A 19,348-nucleotide genomic window follows, 5' to 3' on the forward strand; every position below is an offset into this window, starting at 1 on the left:
AGAGTTTCCTAGAGAGAAATAGCTGTAGAACTAAATTGGCAATTTCCTAGCCTGTACTAAAAGTAGCAAAGAAAAATGGTGAGAAGCAGTGAGGTGAAAATGGAATGAGGAAACGGCTTATGGCAGCAAATATCTTTCAGCTCCCACTAACTCTCCAAGGCGATATAGCCTCATTACTGACCTCTACTTTATTTATTTTTTTTCCCCTTCCCTTCCTCACACTACCTTGCTACCTGCCTGACCTTGGGGAGTAGAGCAAAGATGCCGGCATTAGGACTTTGGTCATGTTGGATGAACAAGGAGGTAAGTGTGGAAACCAAGAGATTGCAATGAAATGTTAGGCCACATATAGATAAAAAATTATCAAATTCACATACTAGTAACACCTCAAGTGGAAATTAGTATTTAATTGTGCCAAAAATTGACTGTTTCATATATTTGCTTGATTTCTTTAAATGTAAATCTAAACGGTTTTACATTATTTTTGCAAGGGGTTTTGTTTTTTATTATTTGACATTTCTTTGCATTAGGGAAATTACATTTCCAGCTTCTTTTAACCTTTGTTTCCTTTTAGCAATTCTCTTTTAATATTTTCTTTGCTATTTGCCAGGAGCTTTTTGTTTCTTTCCATTAGCCAACACCGACAAGCAGCTGGACATCTTGAAAGTGCCAAAACGCTAGTGGTGCAACGGATCACAAAAGTCACGGTTCGGATCAGATCACGGATTTGAGTCACGGATCAGATCGTTTTTCGGATCAGCAAAAAAAAAAGTCTAATATAATTCAAAATGTCTAATATAGCCGTGTAGGATTTAGTGTCTTCCTTTATTTTGTAAAACACCTTTTCCCATTAAATTAAAATAATAATAATAATCAATTCAAAATGTCTAATATAGCCGTTTATGATTTAGGAACACAACTTTTAAGTGCAATATTTGGCAGAAACATTCTTATTATTGCATGGTTCATGTGTAAAATAACGTGGTATTAACGACTTTTAGTTGTGTTCCTATAATCTAAACAGCTAAGTTTGACATTTTGAATTGAATGTTTTTCTATTTAATAGGCAAAAGTGTTTTATAAAATGAATGAAGACAAAGTTCTATTTATCTTTTTTCTTTTTTTTAATAATGAAAAGATCTCAACGTGCAATTTAAGGCACATTCCATTCCTTTAAACATGGAGAGTGAATTACAAATTAGCCTTGGTCCAGAATATTGAAAAAGAAGAAATACCAGCTGTCATACTTACTTACCAGCCAACAGCCAGACAGTCATTGGTCATGCTAACAGCTAGCCGCTAGCGTAGGTACGTTGGGGACTTCCGCCATATCATACAATGATGGCGTAATTAATTAGCGGTTTCTTAGCATCCTAAATTAGCGATTGAACATGAGTTCAGGATAGCTTTGTGTTAACTTTATTTTAAAGTTAGGCTTAGCGTGTTACGTTGAGTATGTTTCATGCCAGAATGGTATATTGACGGAATGCGCACTTTGTTTTTGTTTTTTCCCCACCAACCAATCCGAGCCGAACCGTGGGGCCTGAGCTGAACCGACCACGGATCAATGATGATCTGTTGCACCACTACAAAACGCTAAAACTTGATTATATGTGCCAACCACCACAGTAACAAAAACCTGTGTTTTAACATCAGTATATATTATCCCTTTGTCTAAAATTCATGTATTTGGTGGCAGGATTACTTTAAAAAAGATATGAGATAAGTTTGTTGTGCAATCTCATGCAAAATTCCTTGTGGTTTTGGTTAATTGACATTCCAGAATTGAAAAAGGCCAATTTAAGATAAACGATCGATTTAGCTGGTAATGACAAAATATTCCGCCACTTCTCAGTCAACCCATTCACTGCTTTGTAAAGTCCCTGGTTACAATATAAAGTATGCAGCTTGCCTAGGGCATTTAGAATAATTCTAGAAAGCAACATCTGGTGATGCTTACTGAAAACATGTAAAAGCATCTCTTAGCTCTGGTATGGACACTGAAAGGCTCATAAAACAGTTTATGTGTTCCGTGAAAGACCATTAATTGCATGGACAAGGACATGAATGCTCCTCTTGGTCCTCTGACCCTCCGTTTGTGTCAGCATGCACCCAGTGGACTCCAAAACTTTTACAGCAGTTGACTGAACTGCTTTCATTTACGCTGCCTGCAACACTCTAACGAGCATAACATGCTCTGTGCTGTTATAAATCAAAACACTGAATCATTTAACAGCGTCAACTGGGATAGGCACAGCCATGACCCTAATGAGGACAAGCACTAAGGAAAACAGATCGTCGGATGTACCGTTGAGTGTATGTCCGTGCACCAACCAGGGATTTTACAAATCTGAATATACTGTAGTTAATTGATGAATATGCTTCATAATTCACATGCTGTCTTTAATCACTCGTCAGGCTGGAAAGTATTTTCTATGAACAGTCACCAAAACACCATCCACCTCATCAGCATGAGTAAGGAATTGAAATCCATAAAAGTTCTTTTAGACCCTAGCGACTGTACATGGAGACACTATATTGACGAAAGTTTCAGGTTATCTGGCATTATGAAGTAAAAAAGTAGAAGCAAATATGGGCGAAGTTCCCTCTTGGTAAGTTTTAAAAGACGCAACTCTTAAACAAAACTTGCTGCAAGATTTTGGAGTGTCTATAGGAACGTTTGTCCAGTCATCCAGGAGAACACACATACTAGTTTACGTATGCGATCCAGGACCACATATGAAAGTGACCCAGGTCGGATATGAAAAAATCGGAATTGAGCCGTTCAGACTGACATAAAAAAGACAGATACAGGTCGCATTTGGGCAAAAAAAAATCAGATCTGGCATTTGCCTGCAGTGTGAACGTAGCGTTAGACATGGAGACATCTCTTCACTGTTACAGATATTTGTTGGTGTGGCAACAGACAATGTAAGTACCTTCATTAAATACAGAATGAGCTGCAAGTGATAACCACTAGTGACTTTAATATGTCTACGGCAGAGGTGAGGAATCCAGGTCCAGAAAGTAAAAACCCTGCCACAGGTTCTTCTATGCAACTGCAGGTAGACGAGCTCCTGGGAGCAGATGAATTTAAGTACCTGAGGCTAAAGTCAATTCGTAGCACGGTTTTTATTTTCTGGACCTGAATTTTTCACCTCTGGTCTGCGGACCTCATGAATCCGATTTCTGATGGGGCTAGCAGCCCCTATCCTTGGTTTAGTCCCTGGGCTCCTTCCCCAAGCCAGACGTCAGGGTTGTACCAAGATGAAACCTATGTGCCAAAAGACATCCAGACTGGTGGAAAAAAATTTTATGGAGTGTCTACAAAGTAGTAGTAGTAAATGATGAAACAGAAGAAGCTAGGCTAACTGTTTGCCTTTCTAAGTTCAAGTTGCTTCCTAATTTATTATCATTTTGTTTCATGGCACAATCAAGTCTGCGGCTTGGCCGAACTTGATGTTGACCACACATAAGGATGTTCAACATTTACAATTGTTAGCCTGACCATTTTCTGAGCAGATTGGGGAGGAGAGGGCGTTCTTAGAACACACCACACCACAGAATAATTGGTTAGGAAAATATTTTCGATACATCCAACAATTAGGCCTTGGCTGACTTTAATCAGAAGAGGGGTTTAAATTTGCTCCTATTATTGGTATGTGTGTACCCCACTTTACTCCTGGCACTCCAACTTTTTCCAGCAAAGTTCAAAAGGATGGAATTCTCCAAAATTATCCTTGGTTATGGCCCAACCACTCCATGTTTTGGTGGTGATTGGTTAAGTAGTTTTTAGGTAAGCCTGCTAGTAAATCAACACATCAACACAGAGTATTTTCATTCTAGAGCAGGGGTGGGAGCCCTGGTCCTCGAGAGCCGCAGTCCTGCCTGTTTTAGAGATCTCCCTCCTCCAACACACCTGATTCAATGATCAGGATCGTTATTAGGCTTCTCCAAAGCAGGGTTTTCTACCCCTGTTCTAGAGTTTTCCTTTAAACTAAATTTCCTTGATGAAAGTCTGTGATCTCTGAAGGTTAGGTCATTGGTACTCCTACCAAACAACTCGGAAAATTCTGTCTCGTCCAGGGATGCACACTTCTGGTCATCAAGGGCCACTGTCCTGCATGTTTTGAATGTTTCCACAACACTCACCTGATTCTAATGATCAGAAACCTGATAACGACCCTTATCATTTGAATCAGGTGTGTTGGAGGAGGGAAACATCTAAAACATGCAGGATAGTGGCCCTCAAAGACTGGAGTTGCACTTCCCTGGTTTAGACAATTCCATTTAGCATCACACATTTACTTGTAAGAGCAAATTGCTTAATTTGTATGAATAGTTCTTGTAAATAAATAGCGAGTCATTTAATTTGAATCAAGAAAGCACATCCATCCGCCCCAAAATGCAGTCCACCAATTACAATTTCCTGACCCAATCAACCCAGTACAGATATGGGTGAGCGTCTCCCCTATGATACAGCTATACAGGGCACACATTTAGCCAGCTGACTCAGTCGCTGCTCATCATAAGTCATATTTGTGTCAATCAGCCAATGACATTCATTCCACTACTGTCATCCCTTTGTCCTGACCAGAGCAACTCGATCGTGTTGAAGATGGCATGAACCATATCAACCAAGACATGAAGGAAGCCGAGAAAAATTTAAAAGATTTAGGGAAATGCTGTGGGCTTTTCATATGTCCATGTAACAAGTAGGTACTGACAACGTGCCTCGAAGGTTGTCACATATGTGGTGGCGTCCAGTTTTTCCTCTTTTTTTATTTTGACTTTTTTGTTCTTACTTTTTTTCGTCACAGTGAGTGTCTGAAGTTATTGTCTTCTCTCCTTTGTCCTCTCTCTCTCTCTTTCTCGCTCTCTCTTTCTCTCCTCGTGCTTCGTTCTGTGGGGGATAAATGACTTGCGTTTAATCAGAACAACTGGAGCGCATCGAGGAGGGAATGGACCAAATCAATAAGGACATGAAGGATGCAGAAAAGAATTTGAACGATCTAGGGAAATTCTGTGGTCTTTGCTCCTGTCCATGTAACAAGTAGGTGCTGCTTGCCTGCCTGCCTGCCTGCCTTTACAAAAATATGAATTGAAACCGCTGGCATGATTACGGCCGTCAGCTAATAGTCTGCTCTGCTCCAGCTGCAAAAAGGCATCAGTACCTTCCACATCCATACACATGGGAGGCCATGATGCCGTTTTGAAGACTGTCCCAGACACAATCATATACTGCTATATGGATACACTCATAGAGGCCAATTAATGTTATACACCAGAACTATCAAATGCAATCCCTGGGGTTGTAGATGATGCAAATGCAGTGGCATAACTTTCTACACCACTCTTTCTACACGTCACGTAAGAAAACCAATGTACTGGGGCGGCACGGCTCAGAGGTAGAGTAGTCATCTCAAACCTTAAGGTTGTGGGTTCAATCCATTACATTACTGCTACTATAATAGACACGTAATAGCCAACACATGCAGTAGCTCGTCATCTAATTAGCGGCCCTTCACCACTGAACTGCATTTAGAGATACGATAAACCATCCCTGAATCCGTCACTCTGAGTCAATCTCGAAGAACCATGGAAAGGTTCTAGATAGATATTATCTTGGCTGCTGAAAAAATTAAAATAGTATTACCACCCTGCAAGAATCCGGTCCTCCGCTTACGCTCCCCTCCATTCAGCAAAGGTCTGTCAGCAAGTGCCTCTCTTAAAACATCCTTGCGCTAAGCACCCTTTCTTCTCAACTTCTACTTGGGAATCGTTTACATGCAGATGCAGCCAGAGAAATCCATAAGAGCAGGATTAAAGAATCTTGGTACTCAGATCGTTTTAATGTATTGAGCTCAATGATGTCGGTACCAAAATGCCCAGGACAGACGCTTCTCATCTGCATGATCTTTTCCACCGCCACACCACTCTAACATTCACAAGATGCTCACCTTTTTGCAAGCAACAAAAACTTTTATTTTGTTCCCCTAACACCCACGTCCCACCCACCACTACTACTACTACAATGACATGGAATGACCTAACCCTTGGAATGCTCATGCATGCATGGCAATGCAACTCATCCTAGCATTGCTGCACGTGATGAAGCTAAGGTTATGATCCCGATTAATTATGACATTGATGTACAGTATATGATGATGATAATGATGTACATGTATGTACATTTGTTTTTGTTTAGTTTGTTTTATCCAATACAAGTGATACAGAGCCTGGGGAGGTAATTGGTTTGCAATGGAACATACTGCAGACACTAAATGAACAAAAATATCGTAATACCTCACTAATTGCACATACAGAAAATTTGTAGCTATAATTGCTTCTACTCTACTAGAAAGTGTTTACAGGATTTTGGAGATTGCCTGTGAGAAATGAATGTTTATTCAACCCAAATAACATTTGTGAGATTTCGGCCAAGAGGGCCTAGCTGCTCCGATGTACTTTTTTTGACGGGCCCAAAGGTGTTTGCTGAGCTTGACGTGGAGGTTCAAAAGTTCATTCATGCCAAACTCATCCAACCATGCCTTTATGGAGTTGCTTTGTGCACTGAGGCACAGTCATGTTGGAAATAAAAAAATAAAAAAGATTATTCCGCAAACTGTTCCCAGAATTGGCCGAAATTTTTCACGTAAGCTTATGATTTGAAATTCCGATAGGAACTGATAGGTCTCGGACAACTTCTGGCTGGTTAGGTAACTGAGAGGCAGGTCACAGTACTTTCGTTCGTAAAAAGAGAACTGTTTATCATGGTCAATGATATTTCACTGAAGATAAATAAATAAAACCAAGTGACAAGGGACAGTAAATGCACCTGATGGTGTCTTGTGGGCAGTACACTAAGTAAAAACTGATTTACAGTATGCAGTTACCAGACAATGAAAGAAGCACGAACATCTTTCGGTCTGTGTTTTTCTGTAAAAACATTACATGATGCCGTGTTGTTTTTATAATAGCCTCAGATTTTCACTGTCTAAACGCCATAGGTGATAGATTTTGATCAGCGGACAGCTCATTTTAATAGATGGAGATTTGTTTGTTTTTTGCCACAATACTAATCTAATCACCTCAACTCAATTGCCACAAAGCTGATTAAGCGGCATTTACGGCATTCATTCGACAGAAGAGGAGGCCAGTGCATCTTGGAATAAAATGAGAAGATGAAGAAAAGCAGACAGATGGCAAACAAGTACAAAAACAATGAGTGTGTCAGCAGGGACTGGCATCTAAGTGAAGCCTTGCTTCAGTCCAGTTCTATTAATAAAAGTCAAGCAGGAGGCTGAATATTTGCTAGCCTACTTAGTACTGAAACAATACTTTTGCACATCACTCCACAATAACACGGACACTGAGGCTAAGATAATTAATATGCTTAAAGTTGAGATGTTTGAGCTAATATTATTGGAAGTCCTAAGTAGTAGAGATGGCCATTTGCCTATGGGAAGATTAACAATCAATCAAGTTCCTTTTGAGAAGCATGAACATGTCAATATGAACACAATCTAGTGACAGCCAGTCCAACAAATAGTGAAGTCGAGATAATGCAGGGATACTGGCATGCTAACATTAGCATTAGCCAGTGTGTTAACCTTGTGTAAACTCACTGGATTCACTTTCCATAGGTGTTTAGGGTCTACAGTAGGCTTTGCCTTACACTTCTTCAAGACCAGGGTTGGAAGGCTTACTTTTAAAATGTATTACCGTTAGTGATGGGAAAATGAAGCTTCATGAAACACTTGTGATATTTTTGGACTCCCCTAGATGGTGCTCTTGGTTTAAATATAAAGGCTAGTGCAAAGGAAATTGATTACATTTCCACTGCATCTTTCAACCAAGAGTGCCATCTAGAGGAGTCAAAAAATATCACAAGTGCTTCATGAAGCTTCATTTTCCCACCACTAATTACCATACAGTTACTCGTTACCTGTTCAAACATGTATGCAAAAAGATACTTTTGTCTCACTAACAAGTTAAGATGTTTATATTATTTTTTGTTTAAATAGTAAATCAGTGGGTGATTTGTACGCAAGGTGGACTCCACATTAGCGGTGTAGCAGGCTAGCAACTAGCTCCGCCGTACCAGGACGCCACAGGACTCTGACAGCTCAAACCTTTCTTTGTAAGTGACAAATGTTATTTAAGATAAATCAGCCCTTCAGTGAGTATGTTCCAAACAGTGAATAACGTGTGTTGTTACTCCCCAAGCCTGTTCAAGATTTAATAAATCAAAAGCCAATACCAAGTTCTTAGCAATTATTTAATAAGCTCATTTGTTAATAAGCCCATACCTAACCACATTTCTAGAAAAATGTGGTATTCTAGTGGTGTATACGGATCATATTAAAAACAAACAAACAAAAACAATACTGAAGCGGATTGCGATCAAAAGGGAGGTACTTCCACTGTCATCAACTTATGCTTAAGAACGCAAAATGAATCAGACAAAATAGAAAGAACTAACAGACAAGCCAGAAACAAAACAAGCCAGGAGGTAAATAAGGCACAATATGGTTGTGCTATATAGTAAAAATGACAAACCAATTAGTCTATGATGATCACTTTCCCCTATTTCTTTAATTGTCTGGGGTAAAACAGATGAAACTAGAGTGAGGCAACACTGACAAAGGCACTCTGATTGCATATCTTGTTAGCACAGCTCTATTTGTCAGTACACACTTCCTGTTCAGACAGACACTGGATGAGTTTGATATCGTTATCGCCCGCCTCACTAGTAATTAGGGACACAAAGCGTTTTCCAAAGGTGATAGCACAGAAAACAGTGGTGACTGAAACAAGGAGGGGGTGTATTGGGGTGTGAGGTCCAAGAATAGTACATGGAACGTCATGTGTTACTCTGTCGACCTTATTCAGTTGTTTTTTCTTTTTGTTGTTTTTGTAGTTTGTTCTCCGCATTATTGTTGTCCCTCCTCTAATGATGTGACAGTCCTGTACACTCTGTTGTTTGTCTCCCAGGAGCTCGTCTCCTCTCTGTTATCTGTCACATTGGGAGAATCAACTGTGGGACTGGGGGAGGGATTGTTTTTAATTGCAACAACATAGATGATACATGATAATATAAAACTGCAGATGACACTTAAAGATCTTAATAGCATGTTAACACACTTTCAAGATATAGTATCACTCACATTGCTATTGTGTAAACTGAAGCTTGCACCTTCCGAACCCTACCAGTCCATGCCTGCTATGCTTTGCTTGACTTAGTCTAGTCTCCACTATTACTTATACATGTATGTGCTGAATGCATGAAATCAAGTAATTTGACATTGATATACATATAAACCCACCCTGAAAGCCACGGCTCCCCGCGTTGTTTGATGTGAGTCATTGACCAATGGGAAGCCGGCCTGCTTGAGGGAAATGATGGCGCACCCCATCAGAATGTTGAGTAACTGTTCATCTTGATCGCCTTCGCCGGCCAGGATGAAGAGTGGAGCCAGCAAGGCCTGGGGGAACAACCAGGATGGCGTGGTGGCCAGTCAGCCAGCCCGTGTTGTGGATGAGCGTGAACAGATGGCCATCAGCGGAGGCTTCATTCGCAGGTAAACCAAAGTCACAGGAAGCTCCTCGTTCCAGAACATGGCTTCTTTCATAGGTCACATTTACGTGGGAATATTTATAGCATGTGTGTAAAAACATTAGTTTCAGATTTCAGATTACAACTATGGATATTCGATATCTTGTGTGGGGTTTTTTTTATTCTAAGGCTTGCTGTTTTACTGTTACTGTACTGCTTTTCTTAATTCACTGTCAGTCACACACAAAAACTGCGGCTGTAACTTCACAATCACGGAAGCCTTGTTGAATTGACGTTCAGGTAATGCTTATTACAGTTTGGTTCGGCTTGAATTATTGACGAATTGTCAATGATGAAAAGTCCCTGTCCCGACTGTTGACGATTGCCGAATGACGGATGACAAAATTCATTGATGCGCACACCTCTGGTTTTTACTTTCTTGACCTAGATTTGCCACCTTTGTGTAGTAATGCCAGGTACACAAACAAATATTGTACATGAAAATACTAATCTTATAGTAGGAGATAGATCATCTTGACTTGGTCATTTAAGGATAGTTCTTAAATATCAAGATTTCCTATTGCACTTGGTCTTGTTTTACCTTAAAAAAAAATCTAATGAAAAAAATACAGCCAATTTGTTGTTATTTATGTTAATTATTTACCTAGTCCAGTCCATTGGATGTCAAATTAGGCTGTATATGGCCTCTGAATTACAATGAGTTTGACACCCATGCTAACTGATAAATTTAAGTTGGCTAATGGCTATATTCGTATGAGGCCCCATTCACACACAAACACATTTCAGTGTATCTACATTTTTGTTGTTGTATTATCATATCAACGTTTATTTCACACAGCCGTGTTTTGGGGGACAAAAAAGTATATTTTGGCATATAAAGAATAAGTCCATCCATCCATCACCCATCCATTATCTACCGCTTATCCGGGGTCGGGTTGCGGGGGCAGCAGCTTTAGCAGGGAAGCCCAGACTTCCCTCTCCCCAGCCACTTCAACCAGCTCCTCCGGCGGGATGCCAAGGCGTTGTCCTGGGTCGTCCCCGGGGCCTCCCGCCGGTGGGACATGCCCAGAACACTTCGCCAGGGAGGAGTCCAGGAGTCATCTAAATCAAATGCCCAAGCCACCTCAACTGTATAGTAAAAAAATAATGAATAATACTACTAATACCAGTACTTGATTACTATCACCTTTTTTTTTAACTACAAAAAAAATTATGTTGAAAAAAATGTAACAGGAACAGGTTCTTAGGCTCGGTCTAAAAACATGTTTTTGAGGCAATTTGTCGAAATAGAAAGTGAAACAGTTTCAATATGGATTGGAAGAGTTTTCTCCAATGAAGGAGCAGCAACTGATCATACCCAGTCACCACAGACAATGTCCTTGATCATAGGTGTTTGGAGAGTTTGCGAAGGGGTGTGGTAATGGATTCGGTCAAACATATGGTGGGGATGGATTTTTGAAGGCCATGTGGTTGGTGGGAAATGTTGTCAAGAAGACATAACCTCCCTAGGAAGCAAATGGGGAACTGATTAATTGTGATTTCTAGCTGTTCTTTTAATTGAGATTTTTTTTTTTAACCAAAGTGAAGGTTGTTGTGGTACTTTTGCCTGGAGTTGGTTGACACAGAGCAGAAAGGGAATAATTGGATAGAAGACCTTGTTGTGGGATAAGTTATACTCTGCATTGCAATCAGAGGAAATTATCACGAGGGGAATAGAGGGAGGTCAACGAAGTTCATTACAGCTGGTTTGATGCAAACGATATTCACGTATATGTGCAATTTGTACTTGTTTTTTTTGTCCTCAGGGTAACAGAGGATGCCCGGGAAAATGAGATGGATGAGAACCTGGAGCAGGTGGGTGGTATCATTGGAAACCTGCGCCACATGGCTGTGGACATGGGCAACGAGATCGACACCCAGAACCGCCAGATCGACAGGATCATGGACAAGGTAAAAAACACACACTGGGGGAAACATGTTAGCCTATTGCTTTTACTTTGTCAAATATTATCTATAATCTTCAAGTTAAATTATTTAAGAATATACATTATTTCCATAAATTGGCTTTTAGCCACACCAACAATAACACATTACATCAAAAACCAAAGACTGCATGATCTGGAAATGTCATCAGTCTGCCTGCGCCTGGATCAACTCCACCAAACCTGCACCACAACATAGACCTGTTTTCACTTGATTTAAAGTCTAGCCTACTTGTTGTCACCAAATTGCCAGGTGCGCCGGAAGCATTTAGTAGAAAACGTTCTTAAACAGCTAGCAAGGCGCAGCGCGGTCTGCCATATTCCCAAACACTGTAAGCTAGACCTGTCCCGTGAAAATGAAGATGCACCAGTTTTTACGTTGAGTGCATGGGTGCCTGTCTATGAAAATAGGGCCCCTTATCTTGTCTTACTTTAAGAAAAACAAATAGCTGATGCTATGCTAAGTGTTAGCTAATCTGGTAGCGAGCTTGCGATTCCAAACTCTTGTACTTGAGTAATTCTCAAGACATGTGCCTACTAAAATCTGGAGAGGAAAATTGTTCCGTCAACCCGGCACAAACCCTTTCTATTTTCTTTTCGCTCACGTAGGCTGATTCCAACAAGACCAGGATCGATGAGGCCAACCAGAGGGCCACAAAGATGCTGGGCAGTGGCTAAACGCCCCGGCCCCGGCGAGCATGACCCGTTCCGGTGTACGGCGCCGCACGTCATCAGACACCGACATGCTTTCATTATGATCTTGACCTTCTAGGTTTGCACACATGCACATATCACCTCCCCTCCCCATTGTAAATGTCGTTCTGTGTGTTGTTTGTCAAGCTTTTTCAAGATGATTGTCCTCGTAAAAATGATGATTTCTTATACTCCATACATCATTCTTTCCAAAGGTTGTATATAGTGCTGAGTTAATGGCGCTCTGGCTCACCTGTGAAGTTTTTATTCTCTTGATCAATATATATACATATATATATATATATAATATATTACTCTATATCACATATATTATATATATATACATATATATGTTAAAGTACACGGCAATGGATGGCAAGTATATAATAGGAATGTAATACAAGCTTGTTTGTTTTGATTCTTTTTCAGTATCTCAGTATTGTCATAGTAAAACGGTTTCATGTAGGCTACTGTCACGCTCCTTCTTTTAGCGTTTTGTCACAGCAAAAGGGAGAAGACCCATGGCAAGTCAGGATTCACTGAGTTGAAGAAGATTGCAAACAGCACTTACAATCATAAAGGGCAGTCGCTGGTCCATTTTCCACCATTGCGATCATACTGAGTTTACCGTTTAGACAATGTGCAACTAGATTCTCTGTAGCTGTATTAGGCATTTGCATTCCAAGTGATGTGAATTGTGCGTTCTCTGCATGACAAATGGTAGATTTTAGTCTTCTAAATAAAACCTGTCTGAAAAAATATATATAAAAAATGATAACACGGCAGTAGCGACTTGACAAAAACGCATGCTCAGTATTAGGACACAGTTGACCGTTCCATTCTTCCCTGCAAGTTTGCAATAGTGCCACTCTTTCTGTCTTGATATATCTACTGACTGTGACCATCTTGTTGTAAAATAATGCAAAGGGGATCAAAAACGTGAGATGAAAGACAAAACATTTGTGGTCTATTGCAAAAAAAAAAGACCTGTTTTCTAAACGATTATGCAGTTCTGTGATGAGGATGTTTAAGTGCTGAAAGAGGAGGACTGGTTGTGTACTGTAACATAGGTTTTGGATGCTCTGAAAAAAATAAATAAACGTTTGCAATGTAAAGCAATGGCGCATATTTCTGAGAGACCTTACTTTTATAAGAAGACTGTACCTGTAAGTTTATTCTCCCCATGTGGTTTGTTATTAGTATAAAAAAAAATCATGACAATGTTGACGATAACTATACACTGAAACAAAAAAAGAAACATCAAGGGTTTTTGTTGCTTCTGTACTTTAGAGCTATGCATACCAAATCTCCAAAAATGTCCTTTGGTTAGAGTAAGATGATGAAATACCCCAACCTGAATGACACAATAGATTCAACTGTGAGATTGATGTTCTCAACGCATGTTATATTAAAAGACTCCCTCTCTGTATCTTGTCAGTGTGTAAAGTGGTGGACATTTTGTAGCTAGCTGAATTGATTAAAAGTAATCAACCTGAGTTGTACCTGTGTTTGTCTTTATTGCTCTAAATGATGCCCAATATTGATAAACAATTATATCTCCATTAAATGTTCAAAACAAGTACGGAATTTGTTTCAGTAGTTCAATTCAAAAAGTGAAACTGACGATCAGATGCAGGTCATTTCATTCTAAAGGCATTGAATCGATCGTAACTGGACTGCTCTTTTTGTCTCCGAATATGCTTTGCCTCTCATCAGTTCATGAAACAAGACTTGGTTACAACTTGGTTGCTTTCGCAGTAAGCTTTTAAGTCAGGGGTGTCAAATTCAGTTTTGTGGCGGTCCATATTGCTGCTATGGCAGGGTTCCCCAATTCCAAACAACTAGCACAGCATGCCTGATAACGATCCTGATCTTTAGTATCAGGTGTGTTGGTAGGCGGAAACATCTCAAACCTGCAGGACTCCGGCCCTCGAGGACCGGAATTGGGGAACCCTGTGCTACGGCTTCCCTCAGAGGGCCAATATGTGTTATTGTATGTTACGTGAAACCAAAAAAAATTCTTTAGTAGTGCTGCCAAGCGATTAAAAACTATTTTCTATAATTAACTCTTTGACTGCCAAGCATTTTCAGAAAAGAGGATATGTGGGTGCCAGCTGATTTAAGCATTTTGACTGATCTTTCAAGGTCCACAGAAAATTTTGGACGAGACAAGATTGAACTCTCATCTTTCATCAGAAAAAAAAAGGTTTGTCTCTACCTTATTCCGTTTTTCGCTAATCAACAATAGAAAATAGGTTTGTTTCATCCAAATGCTCTGTTTTGGACCAAAATACGGAGAAATCAAGCTTTTAGTGAAACGATATTATTTCATGCAATCTAGTGAATTTGACACTTTTTTTTCATGAATGATGCCACAAACACCTAAACAGTGCTTTACTTCTGTAAAACACTACCACCAACAATGAAAACGTGTTTTTTGATAGCAAAATACGTTTATTTACATTCAACAGTGTAACAATTTGACAAAACAATTTGGCAAACTATTTACAAATGTGTGCAACTGTGCATGTGTGGTACTATTTACAATTGTGTGGATGTTTCAACTACACAGTTTTTCTTTTTGTGAGGTATATTGTGTAAAACTCTCCTGCGTGCAAGGAGACGCAGCAGGATTTGCACCACAGATTAGTTTCACTGCGATTGCCCCTTCGCGTGCACTTTCTTGCCAGCCTTTTTTTCCGGGGAGTAGCAAGTATATACTGCAGTGTGTGTATGGCCATGTTGCCATCAAGTCTACTATCAGGATCATGATACGGTTACGTTACGGTAGTGTTACGTCTGGCTTCCTCATGTCCTTCAGTTGCTATACCGGGTGGTAAGAGATGTTCTGATCCATCTTATCCACTCCATTCATGGTGGCATCGTAGTCCAGAACCAGTGTCTTCTCCGTGATCAGACTGTACCCACTCCTCCAATGAATATGCATTGGACTCGGGGTACTCTTCATCGTCCGATTGAACGTCCGCCTGTGCAGCAGTGCTCGTTTTTCGCCGTTAGCATCGCTAGCCGGTGAGGCTTTACGACGTGATCGAAGCCGCCGCGTCAACGATTCCAACTTCGGCGTCAACCTCGGAGTCACCATCATCATCATCAATGTGCTCTTTAGCATTGGTCGATGCTTTTCGTCTTAGAAAAAAATGCTCAAGCGTGAGCTGCTTGCAACCGGTCGTCATTTTCGCTTCCTCAGCCATTCTCCCCTCAACACTCTAGCTCCGCTTCACGTCTTCTACTGACGCCTACCAGAACTTGTCCAAAGAGAGTCATCGCTGCCATCTAGTGCCAAAAAATAGTCATTACATTAACTCAACCTGCTTGATACTTTCAGTACAGCTTGCCAAGGCTTTCCTCCACCCGTTTCCAAAAAACAAACAAAAAAAACATAGTGAATGTCTTTTAACGTCTTTGGCGGCGCTCATTTGGATTTTACTAACCGTTATTAGACGTTTTTGGCGGTCAAAGAGTTAATCGCAATTAATCATTAATCAAACATTTTTTCACTCCTACGTCTACTTTTTTCTTCAAAGCTTGTAACAGATATTTACTTGAGTAAAGTCTTGGAATTAATGTAATTCATCAAATATAATACTTCTCTAAAATACCACTGTTAAACAAAATGATTTAAATGGACTCAGCCTTACAGGCCATCTTTTTTCTCATAGAAACAATTCTTAGAACATAGTTCTGCTCATGAGCACCACACTCCAGCACCACTGGTTTGCGAGGCCCCGTGGAGGTAACTTGAGCAGGGAATTTGGCTCTGAGATGATATGCCAAAGGCGTACAAATCATATGCTATTTGAATTTTGATCTACAAAGTGCACAAATTACTTTAGAGTTCTCTAACAAGAATCAAGCAAGTACTGTAAATTAGAAAGTAAAATTACCTATATAGTCCATGTTTATTCATCTTCCCGCCAGACTCCTCCACGTTTGGCTGCACACTGATTTAACTGAGTTTTTTCATGCTTTAATTAAATTAATATCCAGAGTTAATGCTTTAATTCTGACAGCCCTAGATCAGATTAACGTCATTATATATATACTGTACACAACAAATAGATGGATTTGTTGATTAGAAGTCTGAAAATATCGATCAATTTCCCGTCATCTCCTTGCTCAGCATAGTTCCCACGAGGCTTTCCAACTTCCTGTTGAGCAACAACAGGTACATCAGGGAGACAAGAGAAGGCAGAGGGGATGTGGCTGTGCTATGGCTGGAACTGACCAACTCCTATGGCTCAATACCCTAAAAGCTGGTGGCTGTCGCACTGGAGTAATCTCACGTTCACCTGACGCTGAAACACCTCATCCTGGACTACACAGCAAGCTCATCTTGAGAGTCTCCTCTGGCCATTTGACATTGGACTGGCACCAGGTGGAAGTGGGCATTATCACTGGTTGTACCATCTCTCTTTTTGCACTAGAAATGAACAAGGCAGCAGAAACAGAATGCTCAGGCCCCCTCAGTAAATCTCGAGTAAGGCAACCTCCCATCAGAGCTTTCATGGGCGACCTCACAGTGACTGCAACAGCCGTACTAGGGTCCAGGTGGATCCTCCAGGGGCTGGAGAAGCTTATGGTATGGGTTTTAAACCTGCAAAGTCCAGGTCCTTTGTTCTAAAGAAGGGGAAGATAACAGGCAAGTTCCGCTTCAGGATGGGAGAACATCGGAACCCTTCAGTCACAGAGAAGGCAGTAAAGATCCTTTGGAAGGTCTTCAACTGAAGCTTGAGTAACAGAGAGTCCATCAAGGCAACCAATGCTGACTTGGAAGGCTGGTTGGTTGAATACAGTGGATAAGTCTGTGCTCCCTGGAAGATTCAAAGCCTGGATCTACCAACATGGAATCCTCCCAAGAATCCTCTGGCCTCTACTCATCTATGAGGTACCGATGACCTGGAGAGGCATCTGAGAATTCCACCACACATCACCCAGTCCAGATTGAGACCTGACATCATCTTAGTCTCAGAAACCACAAGACAGCTAATCTTGCTGGATCTGACGGTTCCCTGGGAGGAGAGGGAGGGAGAAGTACCAGGGGGATTGCCGAAGGAATAGGTGGAGGACCCAGTGGAGCAGGGGATTCGCCAGTCACTCTTTGAGCAAGGTCTACGGCAAACTGGGAATAACAAGTGAAAATCAAAGGAGAGCTATAGGCAACAGAGAAAACCTCCAGATGTCTCTGGTTGAAGAGAGGAGAGCAGTGAAGGCAGCAGAATGCCATTTGATCAGCCTGGGTTGGGTCGCCTGGACGAGGGTGTCTGTTGTAAGACGCAAAACACCCAGTAACTCCAGAAAACAGGTGTTTCTGGGGGGGCAGTGTTGACCAAGAACAGACAAGACTTAATTACTCTGAGTTACTTTTTCAAATCTCTTGAATGTGCATCATTCCACTGGAGGGAGGACAAGTACAGACAAACGGAGTCAGACAATGAAACAGCAATACAATAAAAGACTCAAGGAGGAGAAGAATGGCTGCAAAACAAAGCCCAAGCAAACACACTAATATTTATATATCTCAAATGCCAAATACGGATATAAGCCAGACGACCAGCATCATAATGAGCATCTTTGGACATTTGAATTTGGTGGCTCGGGTTCTTCACAATCAGTCGAGCTTGATGTGAATCTTTTGGAATGCCCCAGCCTGGAGTTTGCATGATACCCCAATGCGTGTGTGGATTTTATTTATATTCCTGCTTTCCTATTAATTAATGACCTCCTTCTAAATGATGCGGCCTTCCTGACAAATTCCTTATTAGAGTGTGTCGGGGGTTCATATTCTTCAAAGCACTGCACTTGATGGGTTTCAGGGCAGTAAGTGAGATGTGATTACAAAAGTGTTGACAGATGAGAGGAAATCATACGAATAACAGCACAACCACAATGGCGAAATGTGGCCAGGCAGTAAGGGTGGGGCTGCTCTCTGCTCCACCCTCGGGAACCACTGCAATCTCTCGCCCTCGCACCAACACCGCAGCTCCTTATCACACAAGCGACGTGACGCAGGGACGACACTACTGACATGTTCCGTCTTCACAACCACTGTTTGGACAGCGTTTATTGGAGTGGTGCTGACAACTGGGGGATGGGAAGCAGATGTGACAGGGAGATGGCTCACGCGGTGACTCAGAGAATGGGGAAAGAGGCGGGGGCTGCCAAATATTTCCTTCTAATGACTGTGGCCTCAGTCGAGTGGTTGTAAAAAGTGGAAATCTTCAGAGAGCTTTCACGGTGACCCACTGTCACTCCACATACCGCCTCCGCATCCTCAGAGGCATGAAACGACCTCTACTGTCATGCCAGGATGTGGAGGGTCATTGCTTATTAGAGGAAAGAAGGGGAAATACTGTCACTTAGTGGTACAGTAGGTGAACTACAACCAGGCGAGTTTTGTTTCTTTTTTTAATTAAAAAAAATATCCTTCAAAAAGTAAACACAAATGTGGATATATGGTTGTGATTTCTATATTTTAACAAATGTATAAATAAAGAGACTGGATAGATTTTTTTTTTTGCAATAAGTTATATGATGTACATTTATGTATATCAACACAGTACATTAAAAAATGTTGAATTTGTTTCCTTTTAACCAAAAATAAATGAAAATTGAAAATGATGTGTGTTTTTTTTAATGGAACAATATTGAGCATTGGGTATTGGAAATATAATTGTTTAATACGTAAACTATAATGTATCAAATTTAGAACTAAGGAAATAATTAAGAAAATAATTACATAAACTAAAATCCATCACTAAATAGTTTGAGCTTTGAATAATTTAATGATAAACACCTTCCTGGGATGTTCGAAACCACTTTTTTCAGACATACCAGTACGAGTACTCATTTCTTGAGTAGTCCCGAATACCAAGTAGGTTACCGAAACCACTAATACTTTTGATACATAAATGTCCCCCCAAAAACAATGACAGGTCATTTTAAAGAGAGACCTGTATATTCCAATAAAGCATTTTTACTTAAAGCTGCAAAGTAATGACAATTTAAATTTCAAGTTCCTGATTGTACTTGTATCAGTTGCTGTCGGGAGTACCGATACCTTGAAATAAGGACA

The 19,348-nt window shown here is 40.6% G+C and overlaps 1 protein-coding gene across 1 annotated transcript in view; it reads left to right on the forward strand.

Annotated features, from left to right (window-relative positions):
• Positions 1 to 13,751, forward strand: part of snap25a (synaptosome associated protein 25a) — a 43,622-nt gene extending 29,871 nt beyond the window's left edge. Inside the window, exons 4-8 of the mRNA XM_086060711.1 lie at positions 255 to 303; positions 4,936 to 5,053; positions 9,465 to 9,584; positions 11,386 to 11,530; positions 12,172 to 13,751. Coding sequence (XP_085916837.1) covers positions 255 to 303; positions 4,936 to 5,053; positions 9,465 to 9,584; positions 11,386 to 11,530; positions 12,172 to 12,240 — 501 coding nt within the window. The 3' untranslated portion in view covers positions 12,241 to 13,751. The remainder of the gene's footprint in view (positions 1 to 254; positions 304 to 4,935; positions 5,054 to 9,464; positions 9,585 to 11,385; positions 11,531 to 12,171) is intronic.
• Positions 13,752 to 19,348: the final 5,597 nt, after the last annotated feature.

This window comes from Leptonotus elevatus, chromosome 18, assembly GCF_054856555.1.
Source record: "Leptonotus elevatus isolate MCC_2025b chromosome 18, RoL_Lele_1.0, whole genome shotgun sequence".
Taxonomy (NCBI): Eukaryota; Metazoa; Chordata; class Actinopteri; order Syngnathiformes; family Syngnathidae; genus Leptonotus; species Leptonotus elevatus.